At 42.6% G+C, this 18,468-nt stretch overlaps 1 protein-coding gene across 1 annotated transcript in view; it reads left to right on the top strand.

Annotated features, from left to right (window-relative positions):
* Positions 1–281: 281 nt before the first annotated feature.
* The window catches only part of LOC144528198 (polypeptide N-acetylgalactosaminyltransferase 10-like), an 89,147-nt gene continuing 70,960 nt past the window's right edge, over positions 282–18,468 (top strand). The window contains exon 1 of the mRNA XM_078266676.1: positions 282–527. Within this exon, the coding sequence (XP_078122802.1) occupies positions 369–527 (159 nt within the window). The 5' untranslated portion in view covers positions 282–368. The remainder of the gene's footprint in view (positions 528–18,468) is intronic.

The raw sequence follows: 18,468 nt of genomic DNA, 5'->3' as shown, positions 1-18,468 counted from the left end.
TTCTGATTCTGAAAAGGCAGAGCAACGGTCTATTGTCTATATTGTTACTATTTTGTTGAATGGTCTTGGTGGTGACGGGGGGGTTTGTTCATGTCGCGAGTTGTATGTTTTGTATGTTGTCAACAATAAAAATTGTTAATCACATCAACAACAAAAGTCAGAGCAACTTATGAGTGTGAGGGCTTTTATTGTGAAAGTCGTGACCGGACGTGGCGTCCGTTGGGGGTATTTCAACTAGCTTGAAAGCAGTCCGCCCCCCCCCCCCTTGCCAGTCAGTCAGAGTGAAAGTTGTCTCCGCTCAGAAAAGCTGGGAGTCGGGGGTTTGCTAGTTTCCACCGCCGCTGCTTCACACGCTTTCTCCCGGAGAGATGAGGCGGAAGGAGAAGAGGCTGCTGCAGTTCGCCGGGCTGCTCATAGCGGCTCTTCTTTTCCTCCCCAACGTCGGGCTGTGGTCTTTGTACCGGGACCGAGTGTTCGACAACTCGCCCGACACAGTGGACGGTCCGGGCGGCATCCTCCGGACACAGGTCAGGAAAAGCTTGGTTATAATACACACATCACGGAGTGTTTTCTCTGCTATCTTCAGGGGAGCTTTTGAGTTTTTGTTGTTGTCTTTAGCCTACTTGTCTCCTCGTTTTCTACTCAATAAAAAAAAAAACTGCTCTGCCAACGACTATCTGGAACAAATGTGTGCGACTTCAGAAGTGACAGTCATTTAATATGTATTTATTGTATTAGGACAATATCGCTAATTAACATTTCTGTGTTAGCAAGACGGCACATTTTTCAACGGTAGCCCTAGTTTACCTACAATGCGTGTCTTTATGGTGTGAGAAAACCGGAGCACCCCCGGAGGAAACCCACACAAAACACAGTGAGAACACGCAAACTCCACTGGTAAAGACCAGGCCCGGACTTGGGGAATCGAACTCTGCCGTGCCAACTTGCTGTGGGGCAAAAGTGCTAACCGCTGAGACACGGTGCCCCGCCGCCTAAATCAGAACAGAAATCCGTTCAGAAATATAGAGAATGTCGCCGACTGTATCAACGTTGACTGTGCAGAGTCAGGTCCATGGAGAGCGCCCGGGCACTTCCATCGCCGCTCGGGTTCAGCACCATGGAGAGCGCCGAGACTTTAGGTTGAACCGGGGGGGAAGGGGGCTTCTTGGTTCTGTAAAACTGCGGTATAAAACTGCTGTGATAAAGCTTGGAAAATGTCCAATCATCCAGTCATAGGCGTCATTTACAGGGGGGATGGGGGGGTTACAACCCCCCAATAATAAAAACTGTCCAGCGCAACCCCCCCAAAACCCTATTATAATTTCCTTTTACATGAATAAAGACATTTGCACCATAGCTTGATGCAGAAAAGGCAAAACAAATGTTCACCAGAATGCAGAAAAATGAAGTGTTTGTTATGCCCAAAATTTCAATTTTGCTCAAAAGTGGAGATCTCAAACATACACACACACACACACACACACACACACACACACACACACACACCCTTGTGTGGACACATTTTGAGGTTTTATTGGTTGTCCTGTGATGTCATTCTGGGCTGAATCTTTTATGAGATTTCCAGGAGCCCCTTAAAGACATCTACAGAGGCAGAGAATGAGGCAGAGAGGTTAGGCACTCTCCTCCTGTAAAGTCAGTTGTGCCGTTAGTTGCTTCATCTCTGCTCCAAACATGGTGATTTGATTTGCTTTCGGAGCATTTTAGCAATGGCATCTTTCGTTTTTTCCCCTTTATGGGGATGGGGGGTTACAAACTGTCCAGCGCAACCCACAAAAACCCTATTATAGTTTCCTTTACATAAATAGAAACGTTTGCACCATAGCTTAATGCAGAAATGGCAAAAAGATGTTGCAGAAAAATTCCCATTTTGCTCCAAAGTGGAGATCTCTTTTTCCCCTTTATGATTATCAACCGTGGAAGGTTTCATTTAGTGATCATGTGTCGAATAGATGTCACTGCCCTTCAACATCACCATCTGTAGCTGTTGCCATGGGAAACAACTAAGCTCGTCGTTGGTTGCTTGCACTATTTATCAGGAATAATGAGAAACAGACACATAATTATCATTTACGGCTCAAGTGTGATGGAAGTTTGTCGGGTAACCAATATTTAGAAGAGGTGGATCTGTCCCCTTCGTCTAAATGTATAAGACAACCACAAAAAAGGTAAAAAAATAACCGCTCAGGCGGCTCAGAACATGTATATATCCTTCTTAATATAAAGAAAAGAGAAAGAAAGAAAGAAATATGTTTCCCAACGATTTCAGACACCCCTAAAGTGGACCATACCATCTAAACTTTGCAGCGCACGTCTCTTTTCTTTCTCACATGTAAAGTTTTTAAAAATGCAGAAAGTGTATCTATACAAGAGAATAATTATAATAAATAATACTTATTAAAGACATTGCACCATTAATAAATGCTGGAAAGGCACAAATGTTTGCATAATAATTCACCAGGAATGCAGGAAATGAAGTGTTTGACGCTTAAAACTTTCTGGGGGGGGGTTACCCAGTTCCCCCCAGTTTCAATGTGCCCCCCCCCCCTGCCAATGTTGAAATAATACCAACGCCCTTGTTATAAGGTGTTACCGTTTACTTTTCTCCTCCTTTTCTTTTGAAATGGCTTTGTGAAAACAGTCCTCACTGTTGATGTGAATATCAATAAAGCGAGTTTATTTTACCCTTTCTATTGATTTATATTCAATCTTCCAGTATGGGAGTCCTCAGTCATTTATCCCTGAGATTGTCTTTGGTGTTATACACTCTTGAACAAAATCTTAAGACCGGGGGAAACATTGCAAGTTTTCCGCATTTCGCGCTAGTGGATCATAACCGGGTTGTAAGTACTGCTTCAAAATGCCAAAAGAAGAAACGGGAGCAAGAGACAAAAAATAGAGAGTAGGCAATTTATTGAAAACTGCATTTAAACTTAAACAGGCTGTTCATCTGCTGATCAAAAGTTTAAGACCTTAGGCATAAAAAGGTCAAATCTGCACAAAAATATGGCTTTCGTGTCATTGTTCTTCAGGCAGTCACACTGTCATGATCTCCTGATGGCAAAGGCAAAAAGGCTTTCTCTCTTTGAACGTGGCAGGATTGTTGAGCTGCACAAGCAAGGCCTCTCGCAACGCGCCATCGCTGCCAAGGTTGGACGCAGTAAGACAAAGTCATTTTACATTTCTTAAAAGATCCTGAGAGTTATGGGACAAAAAAAGTGGTAGACCCAAAAAAATGTCACCTGCACTGAGCCACAGGATCCGACGGGTTGTCCGTGAAGACACAGGTCGATCCTCAACCCAAATTAAGGCCCTTACTGGTGCTGACTGTAGCCCAATAACCATAAGACGTCATCTGCGAGAGAAGGGCTTCAAGAACAAAAAAACGTCTTCAAAGGCCACGTCTCCTCCCACGCCACAAACTTGCCCGTTTGGAATTTGCAAGGGAGCACCAAACGTGGGACATTGAAAGGTGGAAGAAAGTTTTATTCTCTGACGAGAAAAAAATGTAACCTGGACGGTCCTGATGGCTTTCAACGTTACTGGCATGAGAAGGAGATCCCACCGGAGATGTTTTCTACACGGACAGTGGAGGAGGCTCCATCATCATTTGGGGTGCTTTTCCTTCAATGGGAAAATGGAGCTTCAGGTTGTCCAGGGGCGTCAAACGGCGACTGGCTATGTGGACATGTTGCAGCGGGCATCCCTCTTGACTGAGGGCCCCCGGCTGTGCGGTAATGATTGGGTCTTTCAACAGGACAACGCTGCAATTCACACCGCCCGCCTGACGAAGGACTTCTTCCAGGAGAATAGCGTTGCTCTTTTGGACCATCCTGCGTGTTCCCCTGATCTTAATCCCATTGAGAACATTTGGGGATGGATGGCAAGGGAAGTTTACAAAAAACGGACGTCAGTTCCAGACCGTGGATGCCCTTCGTGAAGCCATCTTCACCACATGGAGCAACGTTCCCAGCAGCCTCCTGGGAACAGTTGCATCAAGCATGCCAAAACGAGTGTTTGAAGTGATCAACAAGAACGGTGGGGCTACTCACTACTGAGTCCTTTTTTGACACTTTTAGTTCTGTTGTGGGTTTATTTTTGGGCTATGGTCTTTTGATCAGCAGATGAACAGCCTGTTTAAGTTTAAATGCAGTTTTCAATAAATTGCCTACTCTCTATTTTTTGTCTCTTGCTCCTGTTTCTTCTTTTGGCATTTTGATGCAGTACTTACAACCCGGTTATGATCCACTAGCGCGAAATGCGGAAAGCTTGTCTTAAGATTTTGTTCAGGAGTGTATAATGTAAATGGTTTATGTTTAGTTTTTTTTTTAAACTTACTCTGGGGATGCTCTGAGATATGGAACAAATCTCATTTGATATCCTGAGAGGACGTTTAGCACAGATTGCCTTTATTATCCCTCCTGATTTCAACAACATAAAGACTAATTATATAATACATCTTCATTTCGGAGGTTGTTTCGGAACTGTGTTTTTCATGTGGTGTCTCACTGTCCCCGGTGTCTGAATGGGCGAATAAGAGGCACATTGTAAATTGCTTGGGATGAAAGCTTGTGTCTGAACTGTTTTATAGCAGGGGTCTTTGACGATTTTGGAAAGCGGTTACAAAAGATCTCGTTCCTGCCAGTAGGGGGCATCAGATCTGACAAATATATGCCGCTTTGGAGGGTAATTACAAGATCGCTTTTTAGCGTTTTATTCCGAGAGCTTGTGTCATAATTTGTTTTCAGAGGACTTGTTTAAAAAAACAGTCTCGTCACTCAGGTTTCTGTTCTCGTGAACCATTCGTACATATAGCTACGAAACGTATGAACTGTAGTTCATACGTGTGTGTATTCCACGTATTTATTGCTGTCCGTAACACATTGGCTGCTGCTGTATAGGACAGCGAAGATCCGCGTAGGGAGGAAGTCAGGATGGATATTTGGGTCATAAAACACAGCACTTTGAAGCGGGGGAGTTCATGTCCCGGGGAAAGCGCAAGACTTTCATCCAGGAAATGGGTGTTCTTGTCCCAGGAGTACTACTTGTGGTAGGTGCCGTAGGATTTTGCGAAGGATTGCGAAGATCCAGGACTTAGCCAAAAAATTTGAACATCGACAACTTCTCGGTCCCTCCCGCCTGTCCACTCCTAAGCCCCTCCCCCCCACAAGGGAGAAACCTATCTACACCTCACAAGGGGGAGGGGAGGACACTATGAAATGCCTGTGATTGACACGCAGTTAGACACCCCTCCAACCCCACCCCCCCTGGCCCTGATTGGTGCATCTGAACAGGCAGCGGTGGATTTTTGCAAATCTCCCTACAGGCTGTAGGTGGAGCCAGAGGAGCTGGATTATTTTAATGACCTGCTTCATGTAGTTCTACTGGAACATAGGGTCAGTTTCAGCAAATATGACAGAAAGGTAGTTTTATAAGTCTTACCTACTGCACCTTTAAGGCAACCGGTCTTTTAACCCAAACCATGATCTTTTTTCTAATCGTAACTAGTTGTTTTGGTGCCTAAACTTAACTGTCATCCAGCACGATGCTCACCTTTCCTCGGTTAAACTCGACTGGACCGGCCGCTGAAGCGACTGTCCCCTCGCGGAGCTCTCTACCCGGCTCTCAGTCACCTTTTCTCGGCTGAATTTAACTGTGAAGACCAGTAATCTCATAGGATTTCGTTCGCATTTTTGTGCATAACTTTTCGTACAATATCATAAGAACCAGTTCATGAGAATGCGTCACACAGGGCTGCATTGCAAAGTAGGCTGGTGAGTAAAACAAGACTGATCATTCATTCGCTCAACCTTTATTCATCCTCAAGAGATAATTGAGGGGTGACCCCCATTTTCAATGTCACCGAGTCAGATTACAAACAGCACAGAAATATAGAAAGACATTAAAACATTCTGAATTGGAAAATGATTTGATAAATAAATTAGGATAATAAGGATGCAAAAGAAAGTACAACAATGTAAAGCAGATACGAGTAGAACTTTGCAGGTTTCAAACCAGATTTGTAAATCTTGCACCTGATAGGCTAAAAAAGTTACAAAATGCAACAAGTGTCATGCGCAGCGTCTCCTCCACTCGCATGCATCACACCGGGGGCTGCTGGGCTACATTGTGTAGCTTAAATGCAACATGGGACTTGAAGATAAAAACAGGAGAATTAACTTTGAGCAAGTTTGGAGGAAAGTCGGAGGTATGGAACCATTTTAAACAAGTCATGGGCAGTGACAACATATGTGTCGGCTTTGTCGAGTGCATTAAGTGCGGCACGCTGCTCGCCTTTGACAGGGAAAAACAGGGACGATGAACAGACACATGAAGCAGGCTCGCCGTGGCAGAAAAGATGATAGTCAGCCTTCAACGTCCTCTTTTGTCACGTCTCCAAACATACCCCTGAGGGCGAGGCAAGCCCTCACAGAGAAATGCGTTGTTTTTTTTTTTTTACGTTTCTTCATTCAGATCCATTTGCGATCTATTCCATTCTGAATAAACAAACAACGCAGTTTACATGCTTCGCCCTTGTTGCATTATTCATTAAGATCATTCTAAACAAATTTCTGTAGTTCAAACGACTCTGATTTGTAGTTGAGAACGTCAGTTATAACGGCCCACGTATTAAAACACTGTCGGGTTTAAATCTGGCTCTGGCTCATAATTCCAGTTAATGTGTCGGGCCGGGCCGCGCTCGGACACAACGTGCACGGGCTCGGCTAGGGTCGGGCTTGATTTTTTTTGGGCCCAATCTAAGTTTTAGTGGGACATGATGTTAAAGCCAGTCAGCAAAGCGAGTCTGATAATGTCCCTCTGAGTGACAGAGAAGTCCTGTGAGGTAGTATGGTAGTTTTCCAATAAGAGCCTTGATACATTCCACTTGATACAATTTGTTTGATGTTGATGTTTGCCTATTTTTAGGCACATTTGTATTTGTCAGTGCTAAGTTTAAAACTTCTACATATTGGCGTTGTCATAGGACTTTATTACTCATTATTTCAGTGTAACGTTCTGCTCTAGCATGCATTAAGTGAAAAGCAGGGAAATCAGTCTCCCATCAGTCTGATTTTAGCTTCTAAATTAAACAAGGAGTTCTACAGGGAGCCGCAAAATGACAAAAAAATAGACCCAAAACGCCACAAAAAGATGCAAAATGACAAAACAATAATGCATAAAGACTATAAGTAGACGCAAAATCACCTTAAAGAGACCCAAAGTTACTAAAAAGAGACGCAAAATGACTACATTTCTTTTATATATATATATATATATATATATATATATATACACACAAATAAACTCCTGTATTTCTTATTTAAAAGTTTGGGAGTGTATGCATATATTGTATGTGTATGTATAGATGTATGATTAGAAGTGTATAGGGGTGCAGATGTATGTGTATATGCTGATACATAGATATATTTCCTTACTTTTTTTTTTTGCTTCAAGCGTTGTTTTTATTATTATTATTATTATTATTATTATTATCATCATCAGCACTGGGTGGACTACATAGATATATGAACATACATTTATTTTGCAAGGATATGATAGTGGTACTGCTTTGTACGGTAATGGATTGTTAATTAAGTGAAGGAATTGCAATAAAAGTATTAAAAAAACATTAGATGCAAAATGATTACAAGGAGACCCAAAACGACCACAAAGAAAAGTCAAAACGACAAAAAATTGATGCACAAGAAACTCTTTTTACACCGCTGGAAAACTGGCTGCAAGCATTAATCTTTCTGTCCTGTTTTTATTTTTTTCTCTTCCAACTTTTAATACCCCAAAGTCAATGGAACAAGGGACAAATGAGGAAAAGGGAAGGAACAATATGTGTGTTATGTGTTTGAGTGCTCCCTGTGGGCTGTTAGGGCTCCACTGAAGTAGATAAAAATCAATACCCTTATCCCATTCAGCCTTTTCCCACATACGTCTTGTTAGAGACATTTGTAGTGGATATTTCATTCCCCTTGTTGGTTTCTGTCTGTTTCAATTGTAGCCGACACAGTGCTTAAACCAAATATAAACCCAGTGAGCTGCAGTCTCATTCATGCACTCCCCATGTATTAGATCAAGTAGAATATTAATGAACAACATTCATACATGATGTTTTTTTTAAAGGCTTATTAACCCAAAGAGGAGGAGGAGACAGCTTTTCTTCAGCGGCGTCCTCGTTTATTCGGGTGCACTTTTTTCAGTGTCTACTGTTTTCCCTGGAGCAGTTCGAGGACGTTGGATTTTGTGATTATTTCTTGCTCCTTCGAGAGAAAAAAAAGTACCGCTTGGATTCACGGCAGGTGCAATGGATCGCAACGGCGAACAGATGTCAAAGAAGAAAGAACGTATCAAAAAAATGCCTCGTCATTCATTACCCAGTATCAGTACCCAAGGAGTAAATCTCATCAGCGTCAGTGAGCCAATCAGCACGCAGCATGCTTCTACCAAGATCTAATAACGTTTGTGATTGCCTAACGTTACACGTCGTAAAGACAGGCAGGAAAAAGTAATTCAAAATAATGAAAAAGATTTGTGCAGTGTGTACAGTACAGTTTCAGAGTGTGTACAGTTTCTTTTTCTCTATTTTTTTTTTTGTTTTATAAAATTGGTATCGAAAAAAGTATCATTATCAATCAAGTATCATGGTATCGAAGTCGCTGTATTGGTATTGGTACCGGTTCTGGTATTGAAAGTTTATGAACGATACCCAGCCCTACGGAGAACTATAACTTGTAAGTGAGATATTATTTTGAATGAACTGGCCTTTTAAAGCGTACTTCCACACTGACTTCCACAAGGAAGTAGATTGCTGCTATTATGTTTCTCTACACTTTAAAAATAGGTGCTGCTTTCCTACCGTGGCTCCTTGCTCCTTCATGTACGTCTCTTCCTCATGTCCTGACTCCTCCTAACAGGGATAATAGGTATTGAATAAAGTAAAGTATTTACTTAAACGAGGCATCCTCGCTCAGTCCAGCCTCATTTTAAGCAGACTGGAGTTAACCGGGAGGTACAGCATCTCTACTGACCTATAATGTGTAGGAATAATTAAGTACTGACTGTCTCTCGAGTATTGATTAGACATCTAGTCACTGTTCTGGAACAGTCAGCAGTATTCCTTTTACTGTCCCATCAGCTCAGACCAATCACTAAACAGATTAACTTTTAAGGGTTGCTGCCATCTGCTAAGTCTCGCATAGCCAACTCTATCTCCACAGCGCTGTGGAGTAGGGCTGCGCGATGTGGGGGAAATATCTAATTGCGATTATTTTGACTGATATTGCGATATGATGCACGATATTGGAAGGAATGATCATCTGGTGATTTTTGCGAGAGAAGATTTTCTCTTTAGTCTGTAGGATACACTATTCTAGGCTGGGACGTCTCTGCAGCACTACAATATTTAATTGAGAATGGTTTGACACATATTTTGCCTTTAACAAATATTGCGCCCCTCTGCGATTTGGATATTGCACTAGTCCATATTGCGATTTCGATGAAATTGGGATTCATTGTGCAACCCTACTGTGGAGTAAGGTCTGGCTACACCACAGATACATTCTGGGATAGGAGAAAAACAAGGTTCTGGGTTGTTTGCATTTCGTTAAACCAATCACAATCGTCTTGGGCGGGGCCAAGCTCCGGACGCAGCGACGGTGGCTCTGCTAAATAGTCTCGGGAAGGAACCTGTTTTGGTGGAACATTTGTCCCCCATCAAAAGAAAACGCCACATAAAATATTAAATGAAGTTAACTCTTCACACAATACAGTAAAGTGATCTATTTATATTAGCTGGATACACGGTTAGACCTAATTTGCTCTTACTATAGTAATAGCCGTAAACATATTCTTTGTAAATCTTTACAATGGTTTCCTGAAATAACAAAGCAAGCCTGTCTTGGTGCACGATCCAAATTGTCTTCAAAACTTGCTAGCTCGAAGTTTTTTTTCGTTCGTTCGTTCTTCAGAGTTTGAGAACGGCAACGCACAGAGAGCGGAAGGTGAGGGGCAAAGCCTTCGGCATGTCAGGCTTTATCCTGGAAATGTACTTCCGTTGATCACGACTACCATCCGGTAACCAATGACTCTCTCCAAGCTCCTCCGAATCCTAATCTCCTGTGAGATCCATTCAAGGATTTGGAACATCCTGGACGATAGTGAACCTCAATTGACGTGCGGGGCAGGCTGGAGGACCAAGCAGCGAGGATGGGAGGACGAATAATTAGCTGAATGAAAAGCACTCATTGTAGAGCATGTTGAACACAAACTGTCTGTGATTAAGTTGTGGCAAGAAGCGTGAAATGGTTGAATGTTTCAGCCCAAACAAAGCCGATGTCGATGTAAGCCACATCTGTGCTTTAGTAGCCCCATGTTGAAGAGAGTCCAGCTCAGAAGCAACAAGCAGAGACGAGTCACTCATCTGTAGTCTGAATTTTGCTGACAGAGAGCCTTCACACAGAGGGAGAGAGGAGACTGCATGGCTGCCACTGCTACCTCCTATCTTGTGAGCTTCAATTGTAGCTCTAAAAACATGTCGCTGACGAAGCGATACAGATTGTTGTGGCCTTCATCACAACAAGCAGATTCTGCTGTCTAACCGGGCTGCTAATTCATTTTCTGGCACTTGTCGTATGAACTTCCCTGGTCATGCCCAACCATCCACCCCAAACTCTTTTAGACATTTTTCACAACGTTAACAACGTGTTTAAAACTGCGACCGTTACGTTCTCTGGTTTCGATACGAGGACGGGAAATGCTCCTGTGGGCCGTATTTCCTGCCACCACTAGGGGTGCTTCTGAGGGTCTATTTTTTTTTAATTTAACCTTTATTTATTCAGAGGAAGCTCACTGAGAGGCAGCCTCTCTTTTGCAGGAACGCCCGGATCACATTCACACAGTTCCACATTCATACCTGGAAGCTGCCCAGTACAACCACAGTCTGATCTGCTGGCCACTGAGCAGCTCCACTGGAGCAGTTGGAGGTTAAGGACCTTGCTCAAGGGCACCTCAGTGGTGGTAATGAGGGAGGGACAAACGCTGCTCTTTCACTTTCCCCACCCAGATTTTTATCCTGTCGGTCTGGGGATTGAACCTGAGACCTCCCGGTCACAAGCTTGCGTCTCTAACCTTTGTCTCTAACCGTCTCTAACCACTGCCTATTTAGAGGGTAGGAATAAACAATATATATCATCATATGGTTTGGAGGACTTGTTGTGATTTCAGTGTTTCCTACACTGCTACCTCGCCTTCACGCTTGATGGCCACGTACAGTATTTCTGTGCTGTTGTTCCCCTGCCTTCCTCTACCTCAGACATGACAACAAGGAGCTTATTTGAACAGCCCAGATGGGTTTGGACTGGAGCCAACAGAACCAACACAGCTGCAAATTACCCCTGAACCCCCCAGCGGGTCCATCACACCATGCTTATGGCTCTGCATGTGTTTTTGTCTGTTCCTTTGTTGGCAAGTCAAAATTCTTTGCAAGGTTGCTTAAAATGCTCCCCCCCCTCTCCCTGCTTAAGGGTCCCAACAATTCTACCCCAAATAGTGTCTGGCAACACAGATATTTTCAGTTTCATGTGGCAAGGTTTTAAAATATGCATCTATGAAACATCTCTGAAACATCAGTAGGCATCCCAGTACAATGGAGGAGAATGTGTGTCCCACTTAAAGTATTGGAAAATGACTTCTAAAAATGTGAAGTCAAATAATGTGTATTTACACTGATAACATATTGGGTTTTTGTGCATAATCCACAGATATCACTCTCAGCAGTTTTTAATAGAAAGTAGCCACAATGAAAACTGTTCACTCATTGTGGCAGCAAGCAGGCAGTACAACAAACAAATGAAATCATTTGGATATGGTTGCAAGCATTCCAAGTTCATTTCCTCTTGCCCCTTCCTAAAATACAAGACTCCTGTAGCATTGAGTTTGATCAGCCAATTCAGCCTTAATGTATGTACCTTAAAACAGAGTTTTATTACTTTAAACGATGCGTTCAAATTCAGATATCTGCATGTTTCCCAGCTGTATCCCCCCAACCGTTTTTATTAATATCCTTTAAGCTGTTTGGGAGACTCTCTGTAGCCGGCTGTTGGCAGGTGATAGCAGGACTGCTTTGAGCTGGTGCTGTTTGTGTGCAGTTGTACAGTTAACTCCCCATAGTGTGTTAGTGAGGTCCTTTCTTTGCATTTGTGCACATACACAACTGACTGTATATCTCTTCTCTTGGTGTGTGTTCTTATGTGTTTGTTCACTGTGTGTGTGTGTGTGTGTGTGTGTGTGTGTGTGTGTGTGTGTGTGTACACGCACATATGCACAGATACTGCAAGCTGAAAAGAGAAGCAGAGTGCTGCTGAGTGAGAAAGTCTAAAGAAATATGTAGACACCCATGACATTACACCCATATGGACGTCAATGGGCTGCTACATCAGCCTCCTCTCCTGGTTTCAGGATTACCGCAATATGTTAAAACCAGGCTGCTGGATTTTATCCCATTTATTTTCATCTTTGACTAAAACTAAACTGTAGAAATTGTACAAACTATTTTATATCCTTTTTGCCTTTTCGTGTAAAAACCAACAAACAATCCACCTTTTCATTTGTCATGACTGGACTGAGAGAAAGGTGCTTGATGTGACATCTACACCCTGAACACACCTGTTTGCAGAATGTTCTGTTTCTGTCTTCATCCTTTGCTTGATCTTTACCTTGATTTAGGAGCAAGAGCCCACAGCCTACATCTGGATTTATGCCAATGGAAACAGGCGGTGGTCCAGACATTTTGAAAGAAAAGTGTTCACATCAAGTGAAGTCAATTTTATTAAAGTAGCGCCAAATCGCAACACAAATTATCTCATGACCAATTCATGTAGAGCAGGTCTAGACAGCACTCTTTAACTTACAGAGAGCCAACATTCCCCCATGATCAAGCATTGGTAACAGCTGCGAGGAAAAAAAACTCCACTTTGACCAGAAGAAACCTTTAACAGAACCAGGCTCTAATAATAGTTGCAGTGGGCGTCAAGCAGAACCACTGGAACAAGCCATGATCCACGGCGACCAGTGTGATGAGAAAGCAAGGGTTGCGTCCAAAATCGCGTGCTCTGCACTACATACTCAACATGTATACTATCGTTCAACATACTTTTGGGTAAATAAACAGCAGTGTGTATCTTTTCGAACGCACTAAGCTGTCATTTTCAACGCCACTTCATGAGGGCTTCCTTGCCGTTAAAGACGCATAACCACGGTAACCCCTGCCGACCTCCGCTTTACCGGCATTGCGAGATAATACTTTAAAATGACTATAAGAGGTGAATAACTAGATCAAGAGTCGTTTAAATATGTAGAAATGTAAATAAGAGCTCCTTGGTTTCTGTCCGTTTGTCCTTTTATGAACGTTGTCTTTACTACCGCATTGCATTGTGGGATATTTATGTCTGTGTAGTTTCCAGTATTGCATACTGTAATATTATACTGGAAATAGTATGCAATTCGCGCACTATTAGTTTCAAACTAAGGTTTCGGACATACTAAAAAATCTCACATACTGTTTTAGCTACTAAATAGCATGTTAGTATGGAATTTCGGATGCAGCCAAGGACTCTGGGGAAGAAGCTAAGTTAGTAACATGCATTAATGGGACATGAATGCATACCGATGGAGCGAGAAGAGGTGAGCTCAGTGTTTCATAGGCAGTCCCCCGGCAGTCTAAACCTACAGCAGCATAACTAAGGGCTAGTCCAAGGAAAACTATAAGCTTTATCAAAGAGGAGAGTTTTAACCTTATTCTTAAGCCCAGTTCAGACCAAAGTTTGCAATGAGATGATTTGAACCTTGCAACGCACTGTTCTACAACCTGCCAGTTCACACCAATGCAATGAGATGAGACGGTGTATCATCTGCATACAAACACTAGTTTTATTTATTTTTTTAAGAACATTTTTTGGGGGAATTTTTGGCCTCTATTTTCATAGGACAGGTGAAGACATGAAAAGGGAGAGATAACATGCAGCAAAGGGCCGCAGGTTGGAGTCGAACCCGCGGCTGCTGTGTCGAGGAGTGAGCTTCTATATATGGGCGCCCGCTCTACCAGGTGAGCCACCCAGGCGCCCCACTCTTTGTACTTCTGTGTAACTTCCGACTTTCAGGCTTTATTATATACTGGATATATCATTTGTATATTTTCAACCTGGTCTCACGGCAGTTTGTGTAAATGTCACGTTATTTTTAATCTATTGATACGTGTTCACGGGGGCATTTTTCTCGTTTTTTTCGTGTTGGCCAGCACAAAATACCCTACGGGGAAAGGACGCCTCACACGCCGGGAGACGGCCGAAAAGGACGCCTCATGTGCTGGGAAGCGGCCGCGGGGGACGCACGACAATAACGGGATGGCGGAGGTTGGGTTTAATAAAAACACTACAGGGAAAGGACGCCTCACACGCCGGGAGACGGGCGACAATAACGGGACGGTTGTGATTAGGAAGACTACGGGAAACAAAACGCCACACGCAGGACGCGATCCCCGCTTGCCGGGTGAAAGTCCTGTGTTGTTTGACCCATCCACCCCCCCGACCAACCTCCCTAGGTGGATTTTCAGCTTTTTTATACTACTCCCTACCATTTTTGTGCTGTGACCACAAAATATGCTTCCCATTGAAATGCATTACTTACTTTAATTACTGGCCACCACGAAAATAATTAGAAAAACTTCCCCGTGAACACGTATCAATAGATGAACTGCCTTGAGACGGGGCTGATATTTTGAATATTCATTCATTCACTTGGCGTGTTATCATGTTATCGCGAAAAAAACGTGTTATCGCGAGAAGAAAGCTACGGTTGAGTTTAGGAAAAGAAGAACGGGTTGGCTTTAGTAAAAGAAGAAAGCGACGGTTGAGTTTAGGAAAAGTCACACGCGGATCACACCCGGGACAAGGAAACATCACACGCTGTCACACCTGGGACGCGATCCTCAGTCTCCTGGGTGAAAGTCCTGTGTTTTACCCATCCTCCACCTCAACCAACCTCCCTACGTGGATTTTCGCCCCCTTTCATACTACTCGCTACAGCGTAAATTCACATGCAATCGCAAGGTAATGTTAGTCAATGGAGGCCAAACGGCGTTGATAAACACGCTAACAAGCGAGTATGCGTCTTTATAACACGCCAATAATGGCATACGAATTGACGTGTCATACATACGCCATTTCATGAGTTCAGTCTGCAGGGAGCCAGTGCAGAGAAGCATATACGGGGGGAATGTGATCTTTTATTGTTGTACACGTTGTAGCCTACACGTGCCGCAGCATTCTGGATTAACTGGAGAGTCTTAAGGGACTTGTTGGGGCAGTCAGATAATAAGTAATTACAATATTTCAGCCTAGAAGTAACAAATGCATGGATTAGTTTCTCTGCATCTTTTCATCACAATCCATCAATATCTGCGCAGAAAGTCTGAGGCGGCAGGAGGCAGAGGACCTCAGGAGTCCTGGCCTCTCTCTGGTCCTCTTCGTGCTCTCTCCCTCACTGTGAGGCTCTGGATAATGACTCCTTTTGGGAGATAATGGACTATGCAGTGGCCTCGCTGAGCTGCTCTTTGAGAGGGTTTGGAGTGCCTCACTGCAGGGGCCTTCGCCTGGAGGTCTTCTGCCTCCAGCAGATGTCTGGGTCAGGCAGCACACAGAGTAGACGCCCAGAGGCATTTACATGTGTATCCAAACAGGGCTGACATCTTATCTCATTTTTTAATGGTGTCTCTCACGACTCAAGTGGGATGATAATAATAAAATGTGTTTCTATAGCACTCTAACCCTAACCCTAATCCTAACTTTTCTTAACAAGGTTATAAAAGTGCTTTCCAGAAAACACAGCAGATAAAAACCAAGAACACAACCAACAACAATGAAGCAAAATACAAAAACAAAAAAACAGAGGTATCACAAACTATAAAACACCTGAGAAAATAAATAAATAAAAATATTCAAAAATATAAACCCTAAGAAATATCTGTGTATTAACAGTTGTATGACTGTATATTTGAATAGAAATCATCCATGGAACGTGATTCACAGTTGTATTTTAGTTGTTATACATTTCGAATGGCTTAATTTGTGCTCAAACTACTTTTTAAAAGTTTTTGTTGCTTTTTTTTAAATTTTGGGTGTTTTCCCGATGTTTTTGTCGCTTATTTTGACCTTTGTGACACGTTTCTCGACATGATAAAAGTTTTTTGGAACGTTTTTTCAGAAGTTTACTAACAGAGCAGCTTTTGTATGATTGAATTTAATAAAGGCCTAACAGAAAATGTTCTGCATTGTTACTGTAGCTACACACTCTCTTTTTATTAACAGGGCAAAGTCTTGGGAATGAGCTGCCAGTACCTTTTCTGTTATTTCACAGATTTATTTCTTAGACAGTTTATATACTACGGGTGTAACGATATGGATTCAATCCGTAACGATCCAATATTAGCGATACAAAGTATTGTACATGTCGTCTTCTTTATTTTGTAATTCCCACTTTGTATTTGTTGTTTTTATTAAAGAGTAGTTTGTTTTTAATTTAAATGTCTGGAAGAGCTTAGTGATGAAAATTTCAAATCAGATTTTAGTTGCTTTATGTAAATATATATAAAAATGTAACTGATTTTGTTAAATGGGCTTATGTATCGTCTCGTATCGACCGCAGGCCTCTTGATTGAATCAAATCGAAATTGTGTCGTGAAGGACTGTGATATCAGTAAATATTGTATGGTTGTCCAAAGAATCAATATAATAACGTATCGTGATAAAACACATTATTTATACCCATAAAATAAACTGTACATACATACATACATACACGCACACATACAAGTACATGCACATAACACATATGCACAAAATATAATGTTGCTGTCTGCTGCAACATTTTCTGCCAGTGTTATCATGTAAATGGACAGATAAAGGGCTTATTCATCTCTCTAGCCTTTCCTGTCATGTAACCGAAGCAGGAGTAGGTCAGTTAATGCATGCAGAAGTTTGATGTTTCTTGGAAGAGGTAACGGGGGGGGATTTGTGAGCCTCCAGCACAGATTGACTTGTCTGCGATGTGGCTGAAGGTGGAGGAGCAGGAGGGTGAGGGTGAGGCGGGGTCGAAAGCAGATCTGTCTGTGATCTGACAGACCAGGAACGGGAAGAAAAAAAGAACAGAAAAGCTTCCTCTTCTCACGCCGGGCTTCTGTCAGCTCACAGCAGGAGGAGAGGAAGCGGGAAGTATTGACCCGAAGGTGTTCTAATTCGCCCTCCTCAGAGAATGAATGGGAAACTCTGTTCTTATCAGCCTCACTGCTGGTAATACCAGGTTTTCCCCTATGCCAAACAAAGGCAGTCCAATACTATGCCTCTATCTCTCCTTGTTCAATCCTCGGCTTTGTTCAGCAGACCTGAAAGCAGTGGAAAACAAGCGAAGCGTTGTCTGTTTAAAAGTGGGTGCTGGAAATAAGAAAGGAACGTCGTCTTGAGAACAACTTTTGGGGAGGATTTTGGATTTGAGTAATCAGCTGCTATTAATGAAGGTAGTCTATATCCTCGACGTTCCACTTCCGGGATTGGTCAGTTGCCGCCGGAAATTCCTATTGTGAAATTCACTCTTTTGGGCCGGACGTCCGTTACCTTCCGCTTTCTTTGTGTTGGCGTTCTAAACTCTGGTGGATTTGTGAGGACTATGGTTAACTGCTCCTCAGATCTCTGCAGGGTAAATCCAGACAGCTAGCTAGACTATCTGTCCAATCTGAGTTTTCTCTTGCACGACTAAAACAACCTTTGAACGTACACACGTTTCACCAAAACCACCACCACGTGTTAAAACCCCGTCATTCTAATCTCTTGGGTGTATCTTTTCCTCTGCAAATGTTTCCACTGTGTTTCAAGAGAAAGTTTAGAAGGTACGAGTGAGACCTCACAGGTCACTGGCATTTTGTTCTGATTTAGCTGTCACTTATTTCTCAGGAGAAAAAGATTTTCCTTTGTGCCTTGATACAATCACCGAAGAACAAAGCCGCTGCCACAAAGCATGATGAGGTAACTCTTTGCAGAGACGCTGATGCCTCAGAGGTTAGCTTGGCATTTTCGTTCATTGTGGTGCCACTTTCACTTTGGTTTTTAAGGTGTTGAAGACCTTTTCAAGTCTGGTCAGGTGCGACGTGTAAGCCATTTTTACAGAAACCAGTGGGAGATGGCACAATAAAGTCAGCAGATACTGTATGTCAAGAATATGAATAATGTAGAAAAATAAAGGGTATAAAAGAATTATAAAATGTAAAGCAGTACAGAGTATCAAAGGGTCGTTTCAAATGAGAGACCGCAAACATCACATAAAGGGTAACTACCGTTCTTTTCAACCTGGACCCTATTTTCCTATGTTTTTCTGTCTAAGTGGGGAATGGGAACA

The sequence above is a fragment of the Sander vitreus genome, chromosome 13 (assembly GCF_031162955.1).
Source record: "Sander vitreus isolate 19-12246 chromosome 13, sanVit1, whole genome shotgun sequence".
NCBI classification, from domain to species: domain Eukaryota; kingdom Metazoa; phylum Chordata; class Actinopteri; order Perciformes; family Percidae; genus Sander; species Sander vitreus.
This window is presented reverse-complemented; position numbering and strand designations above follow the sequence as displayed.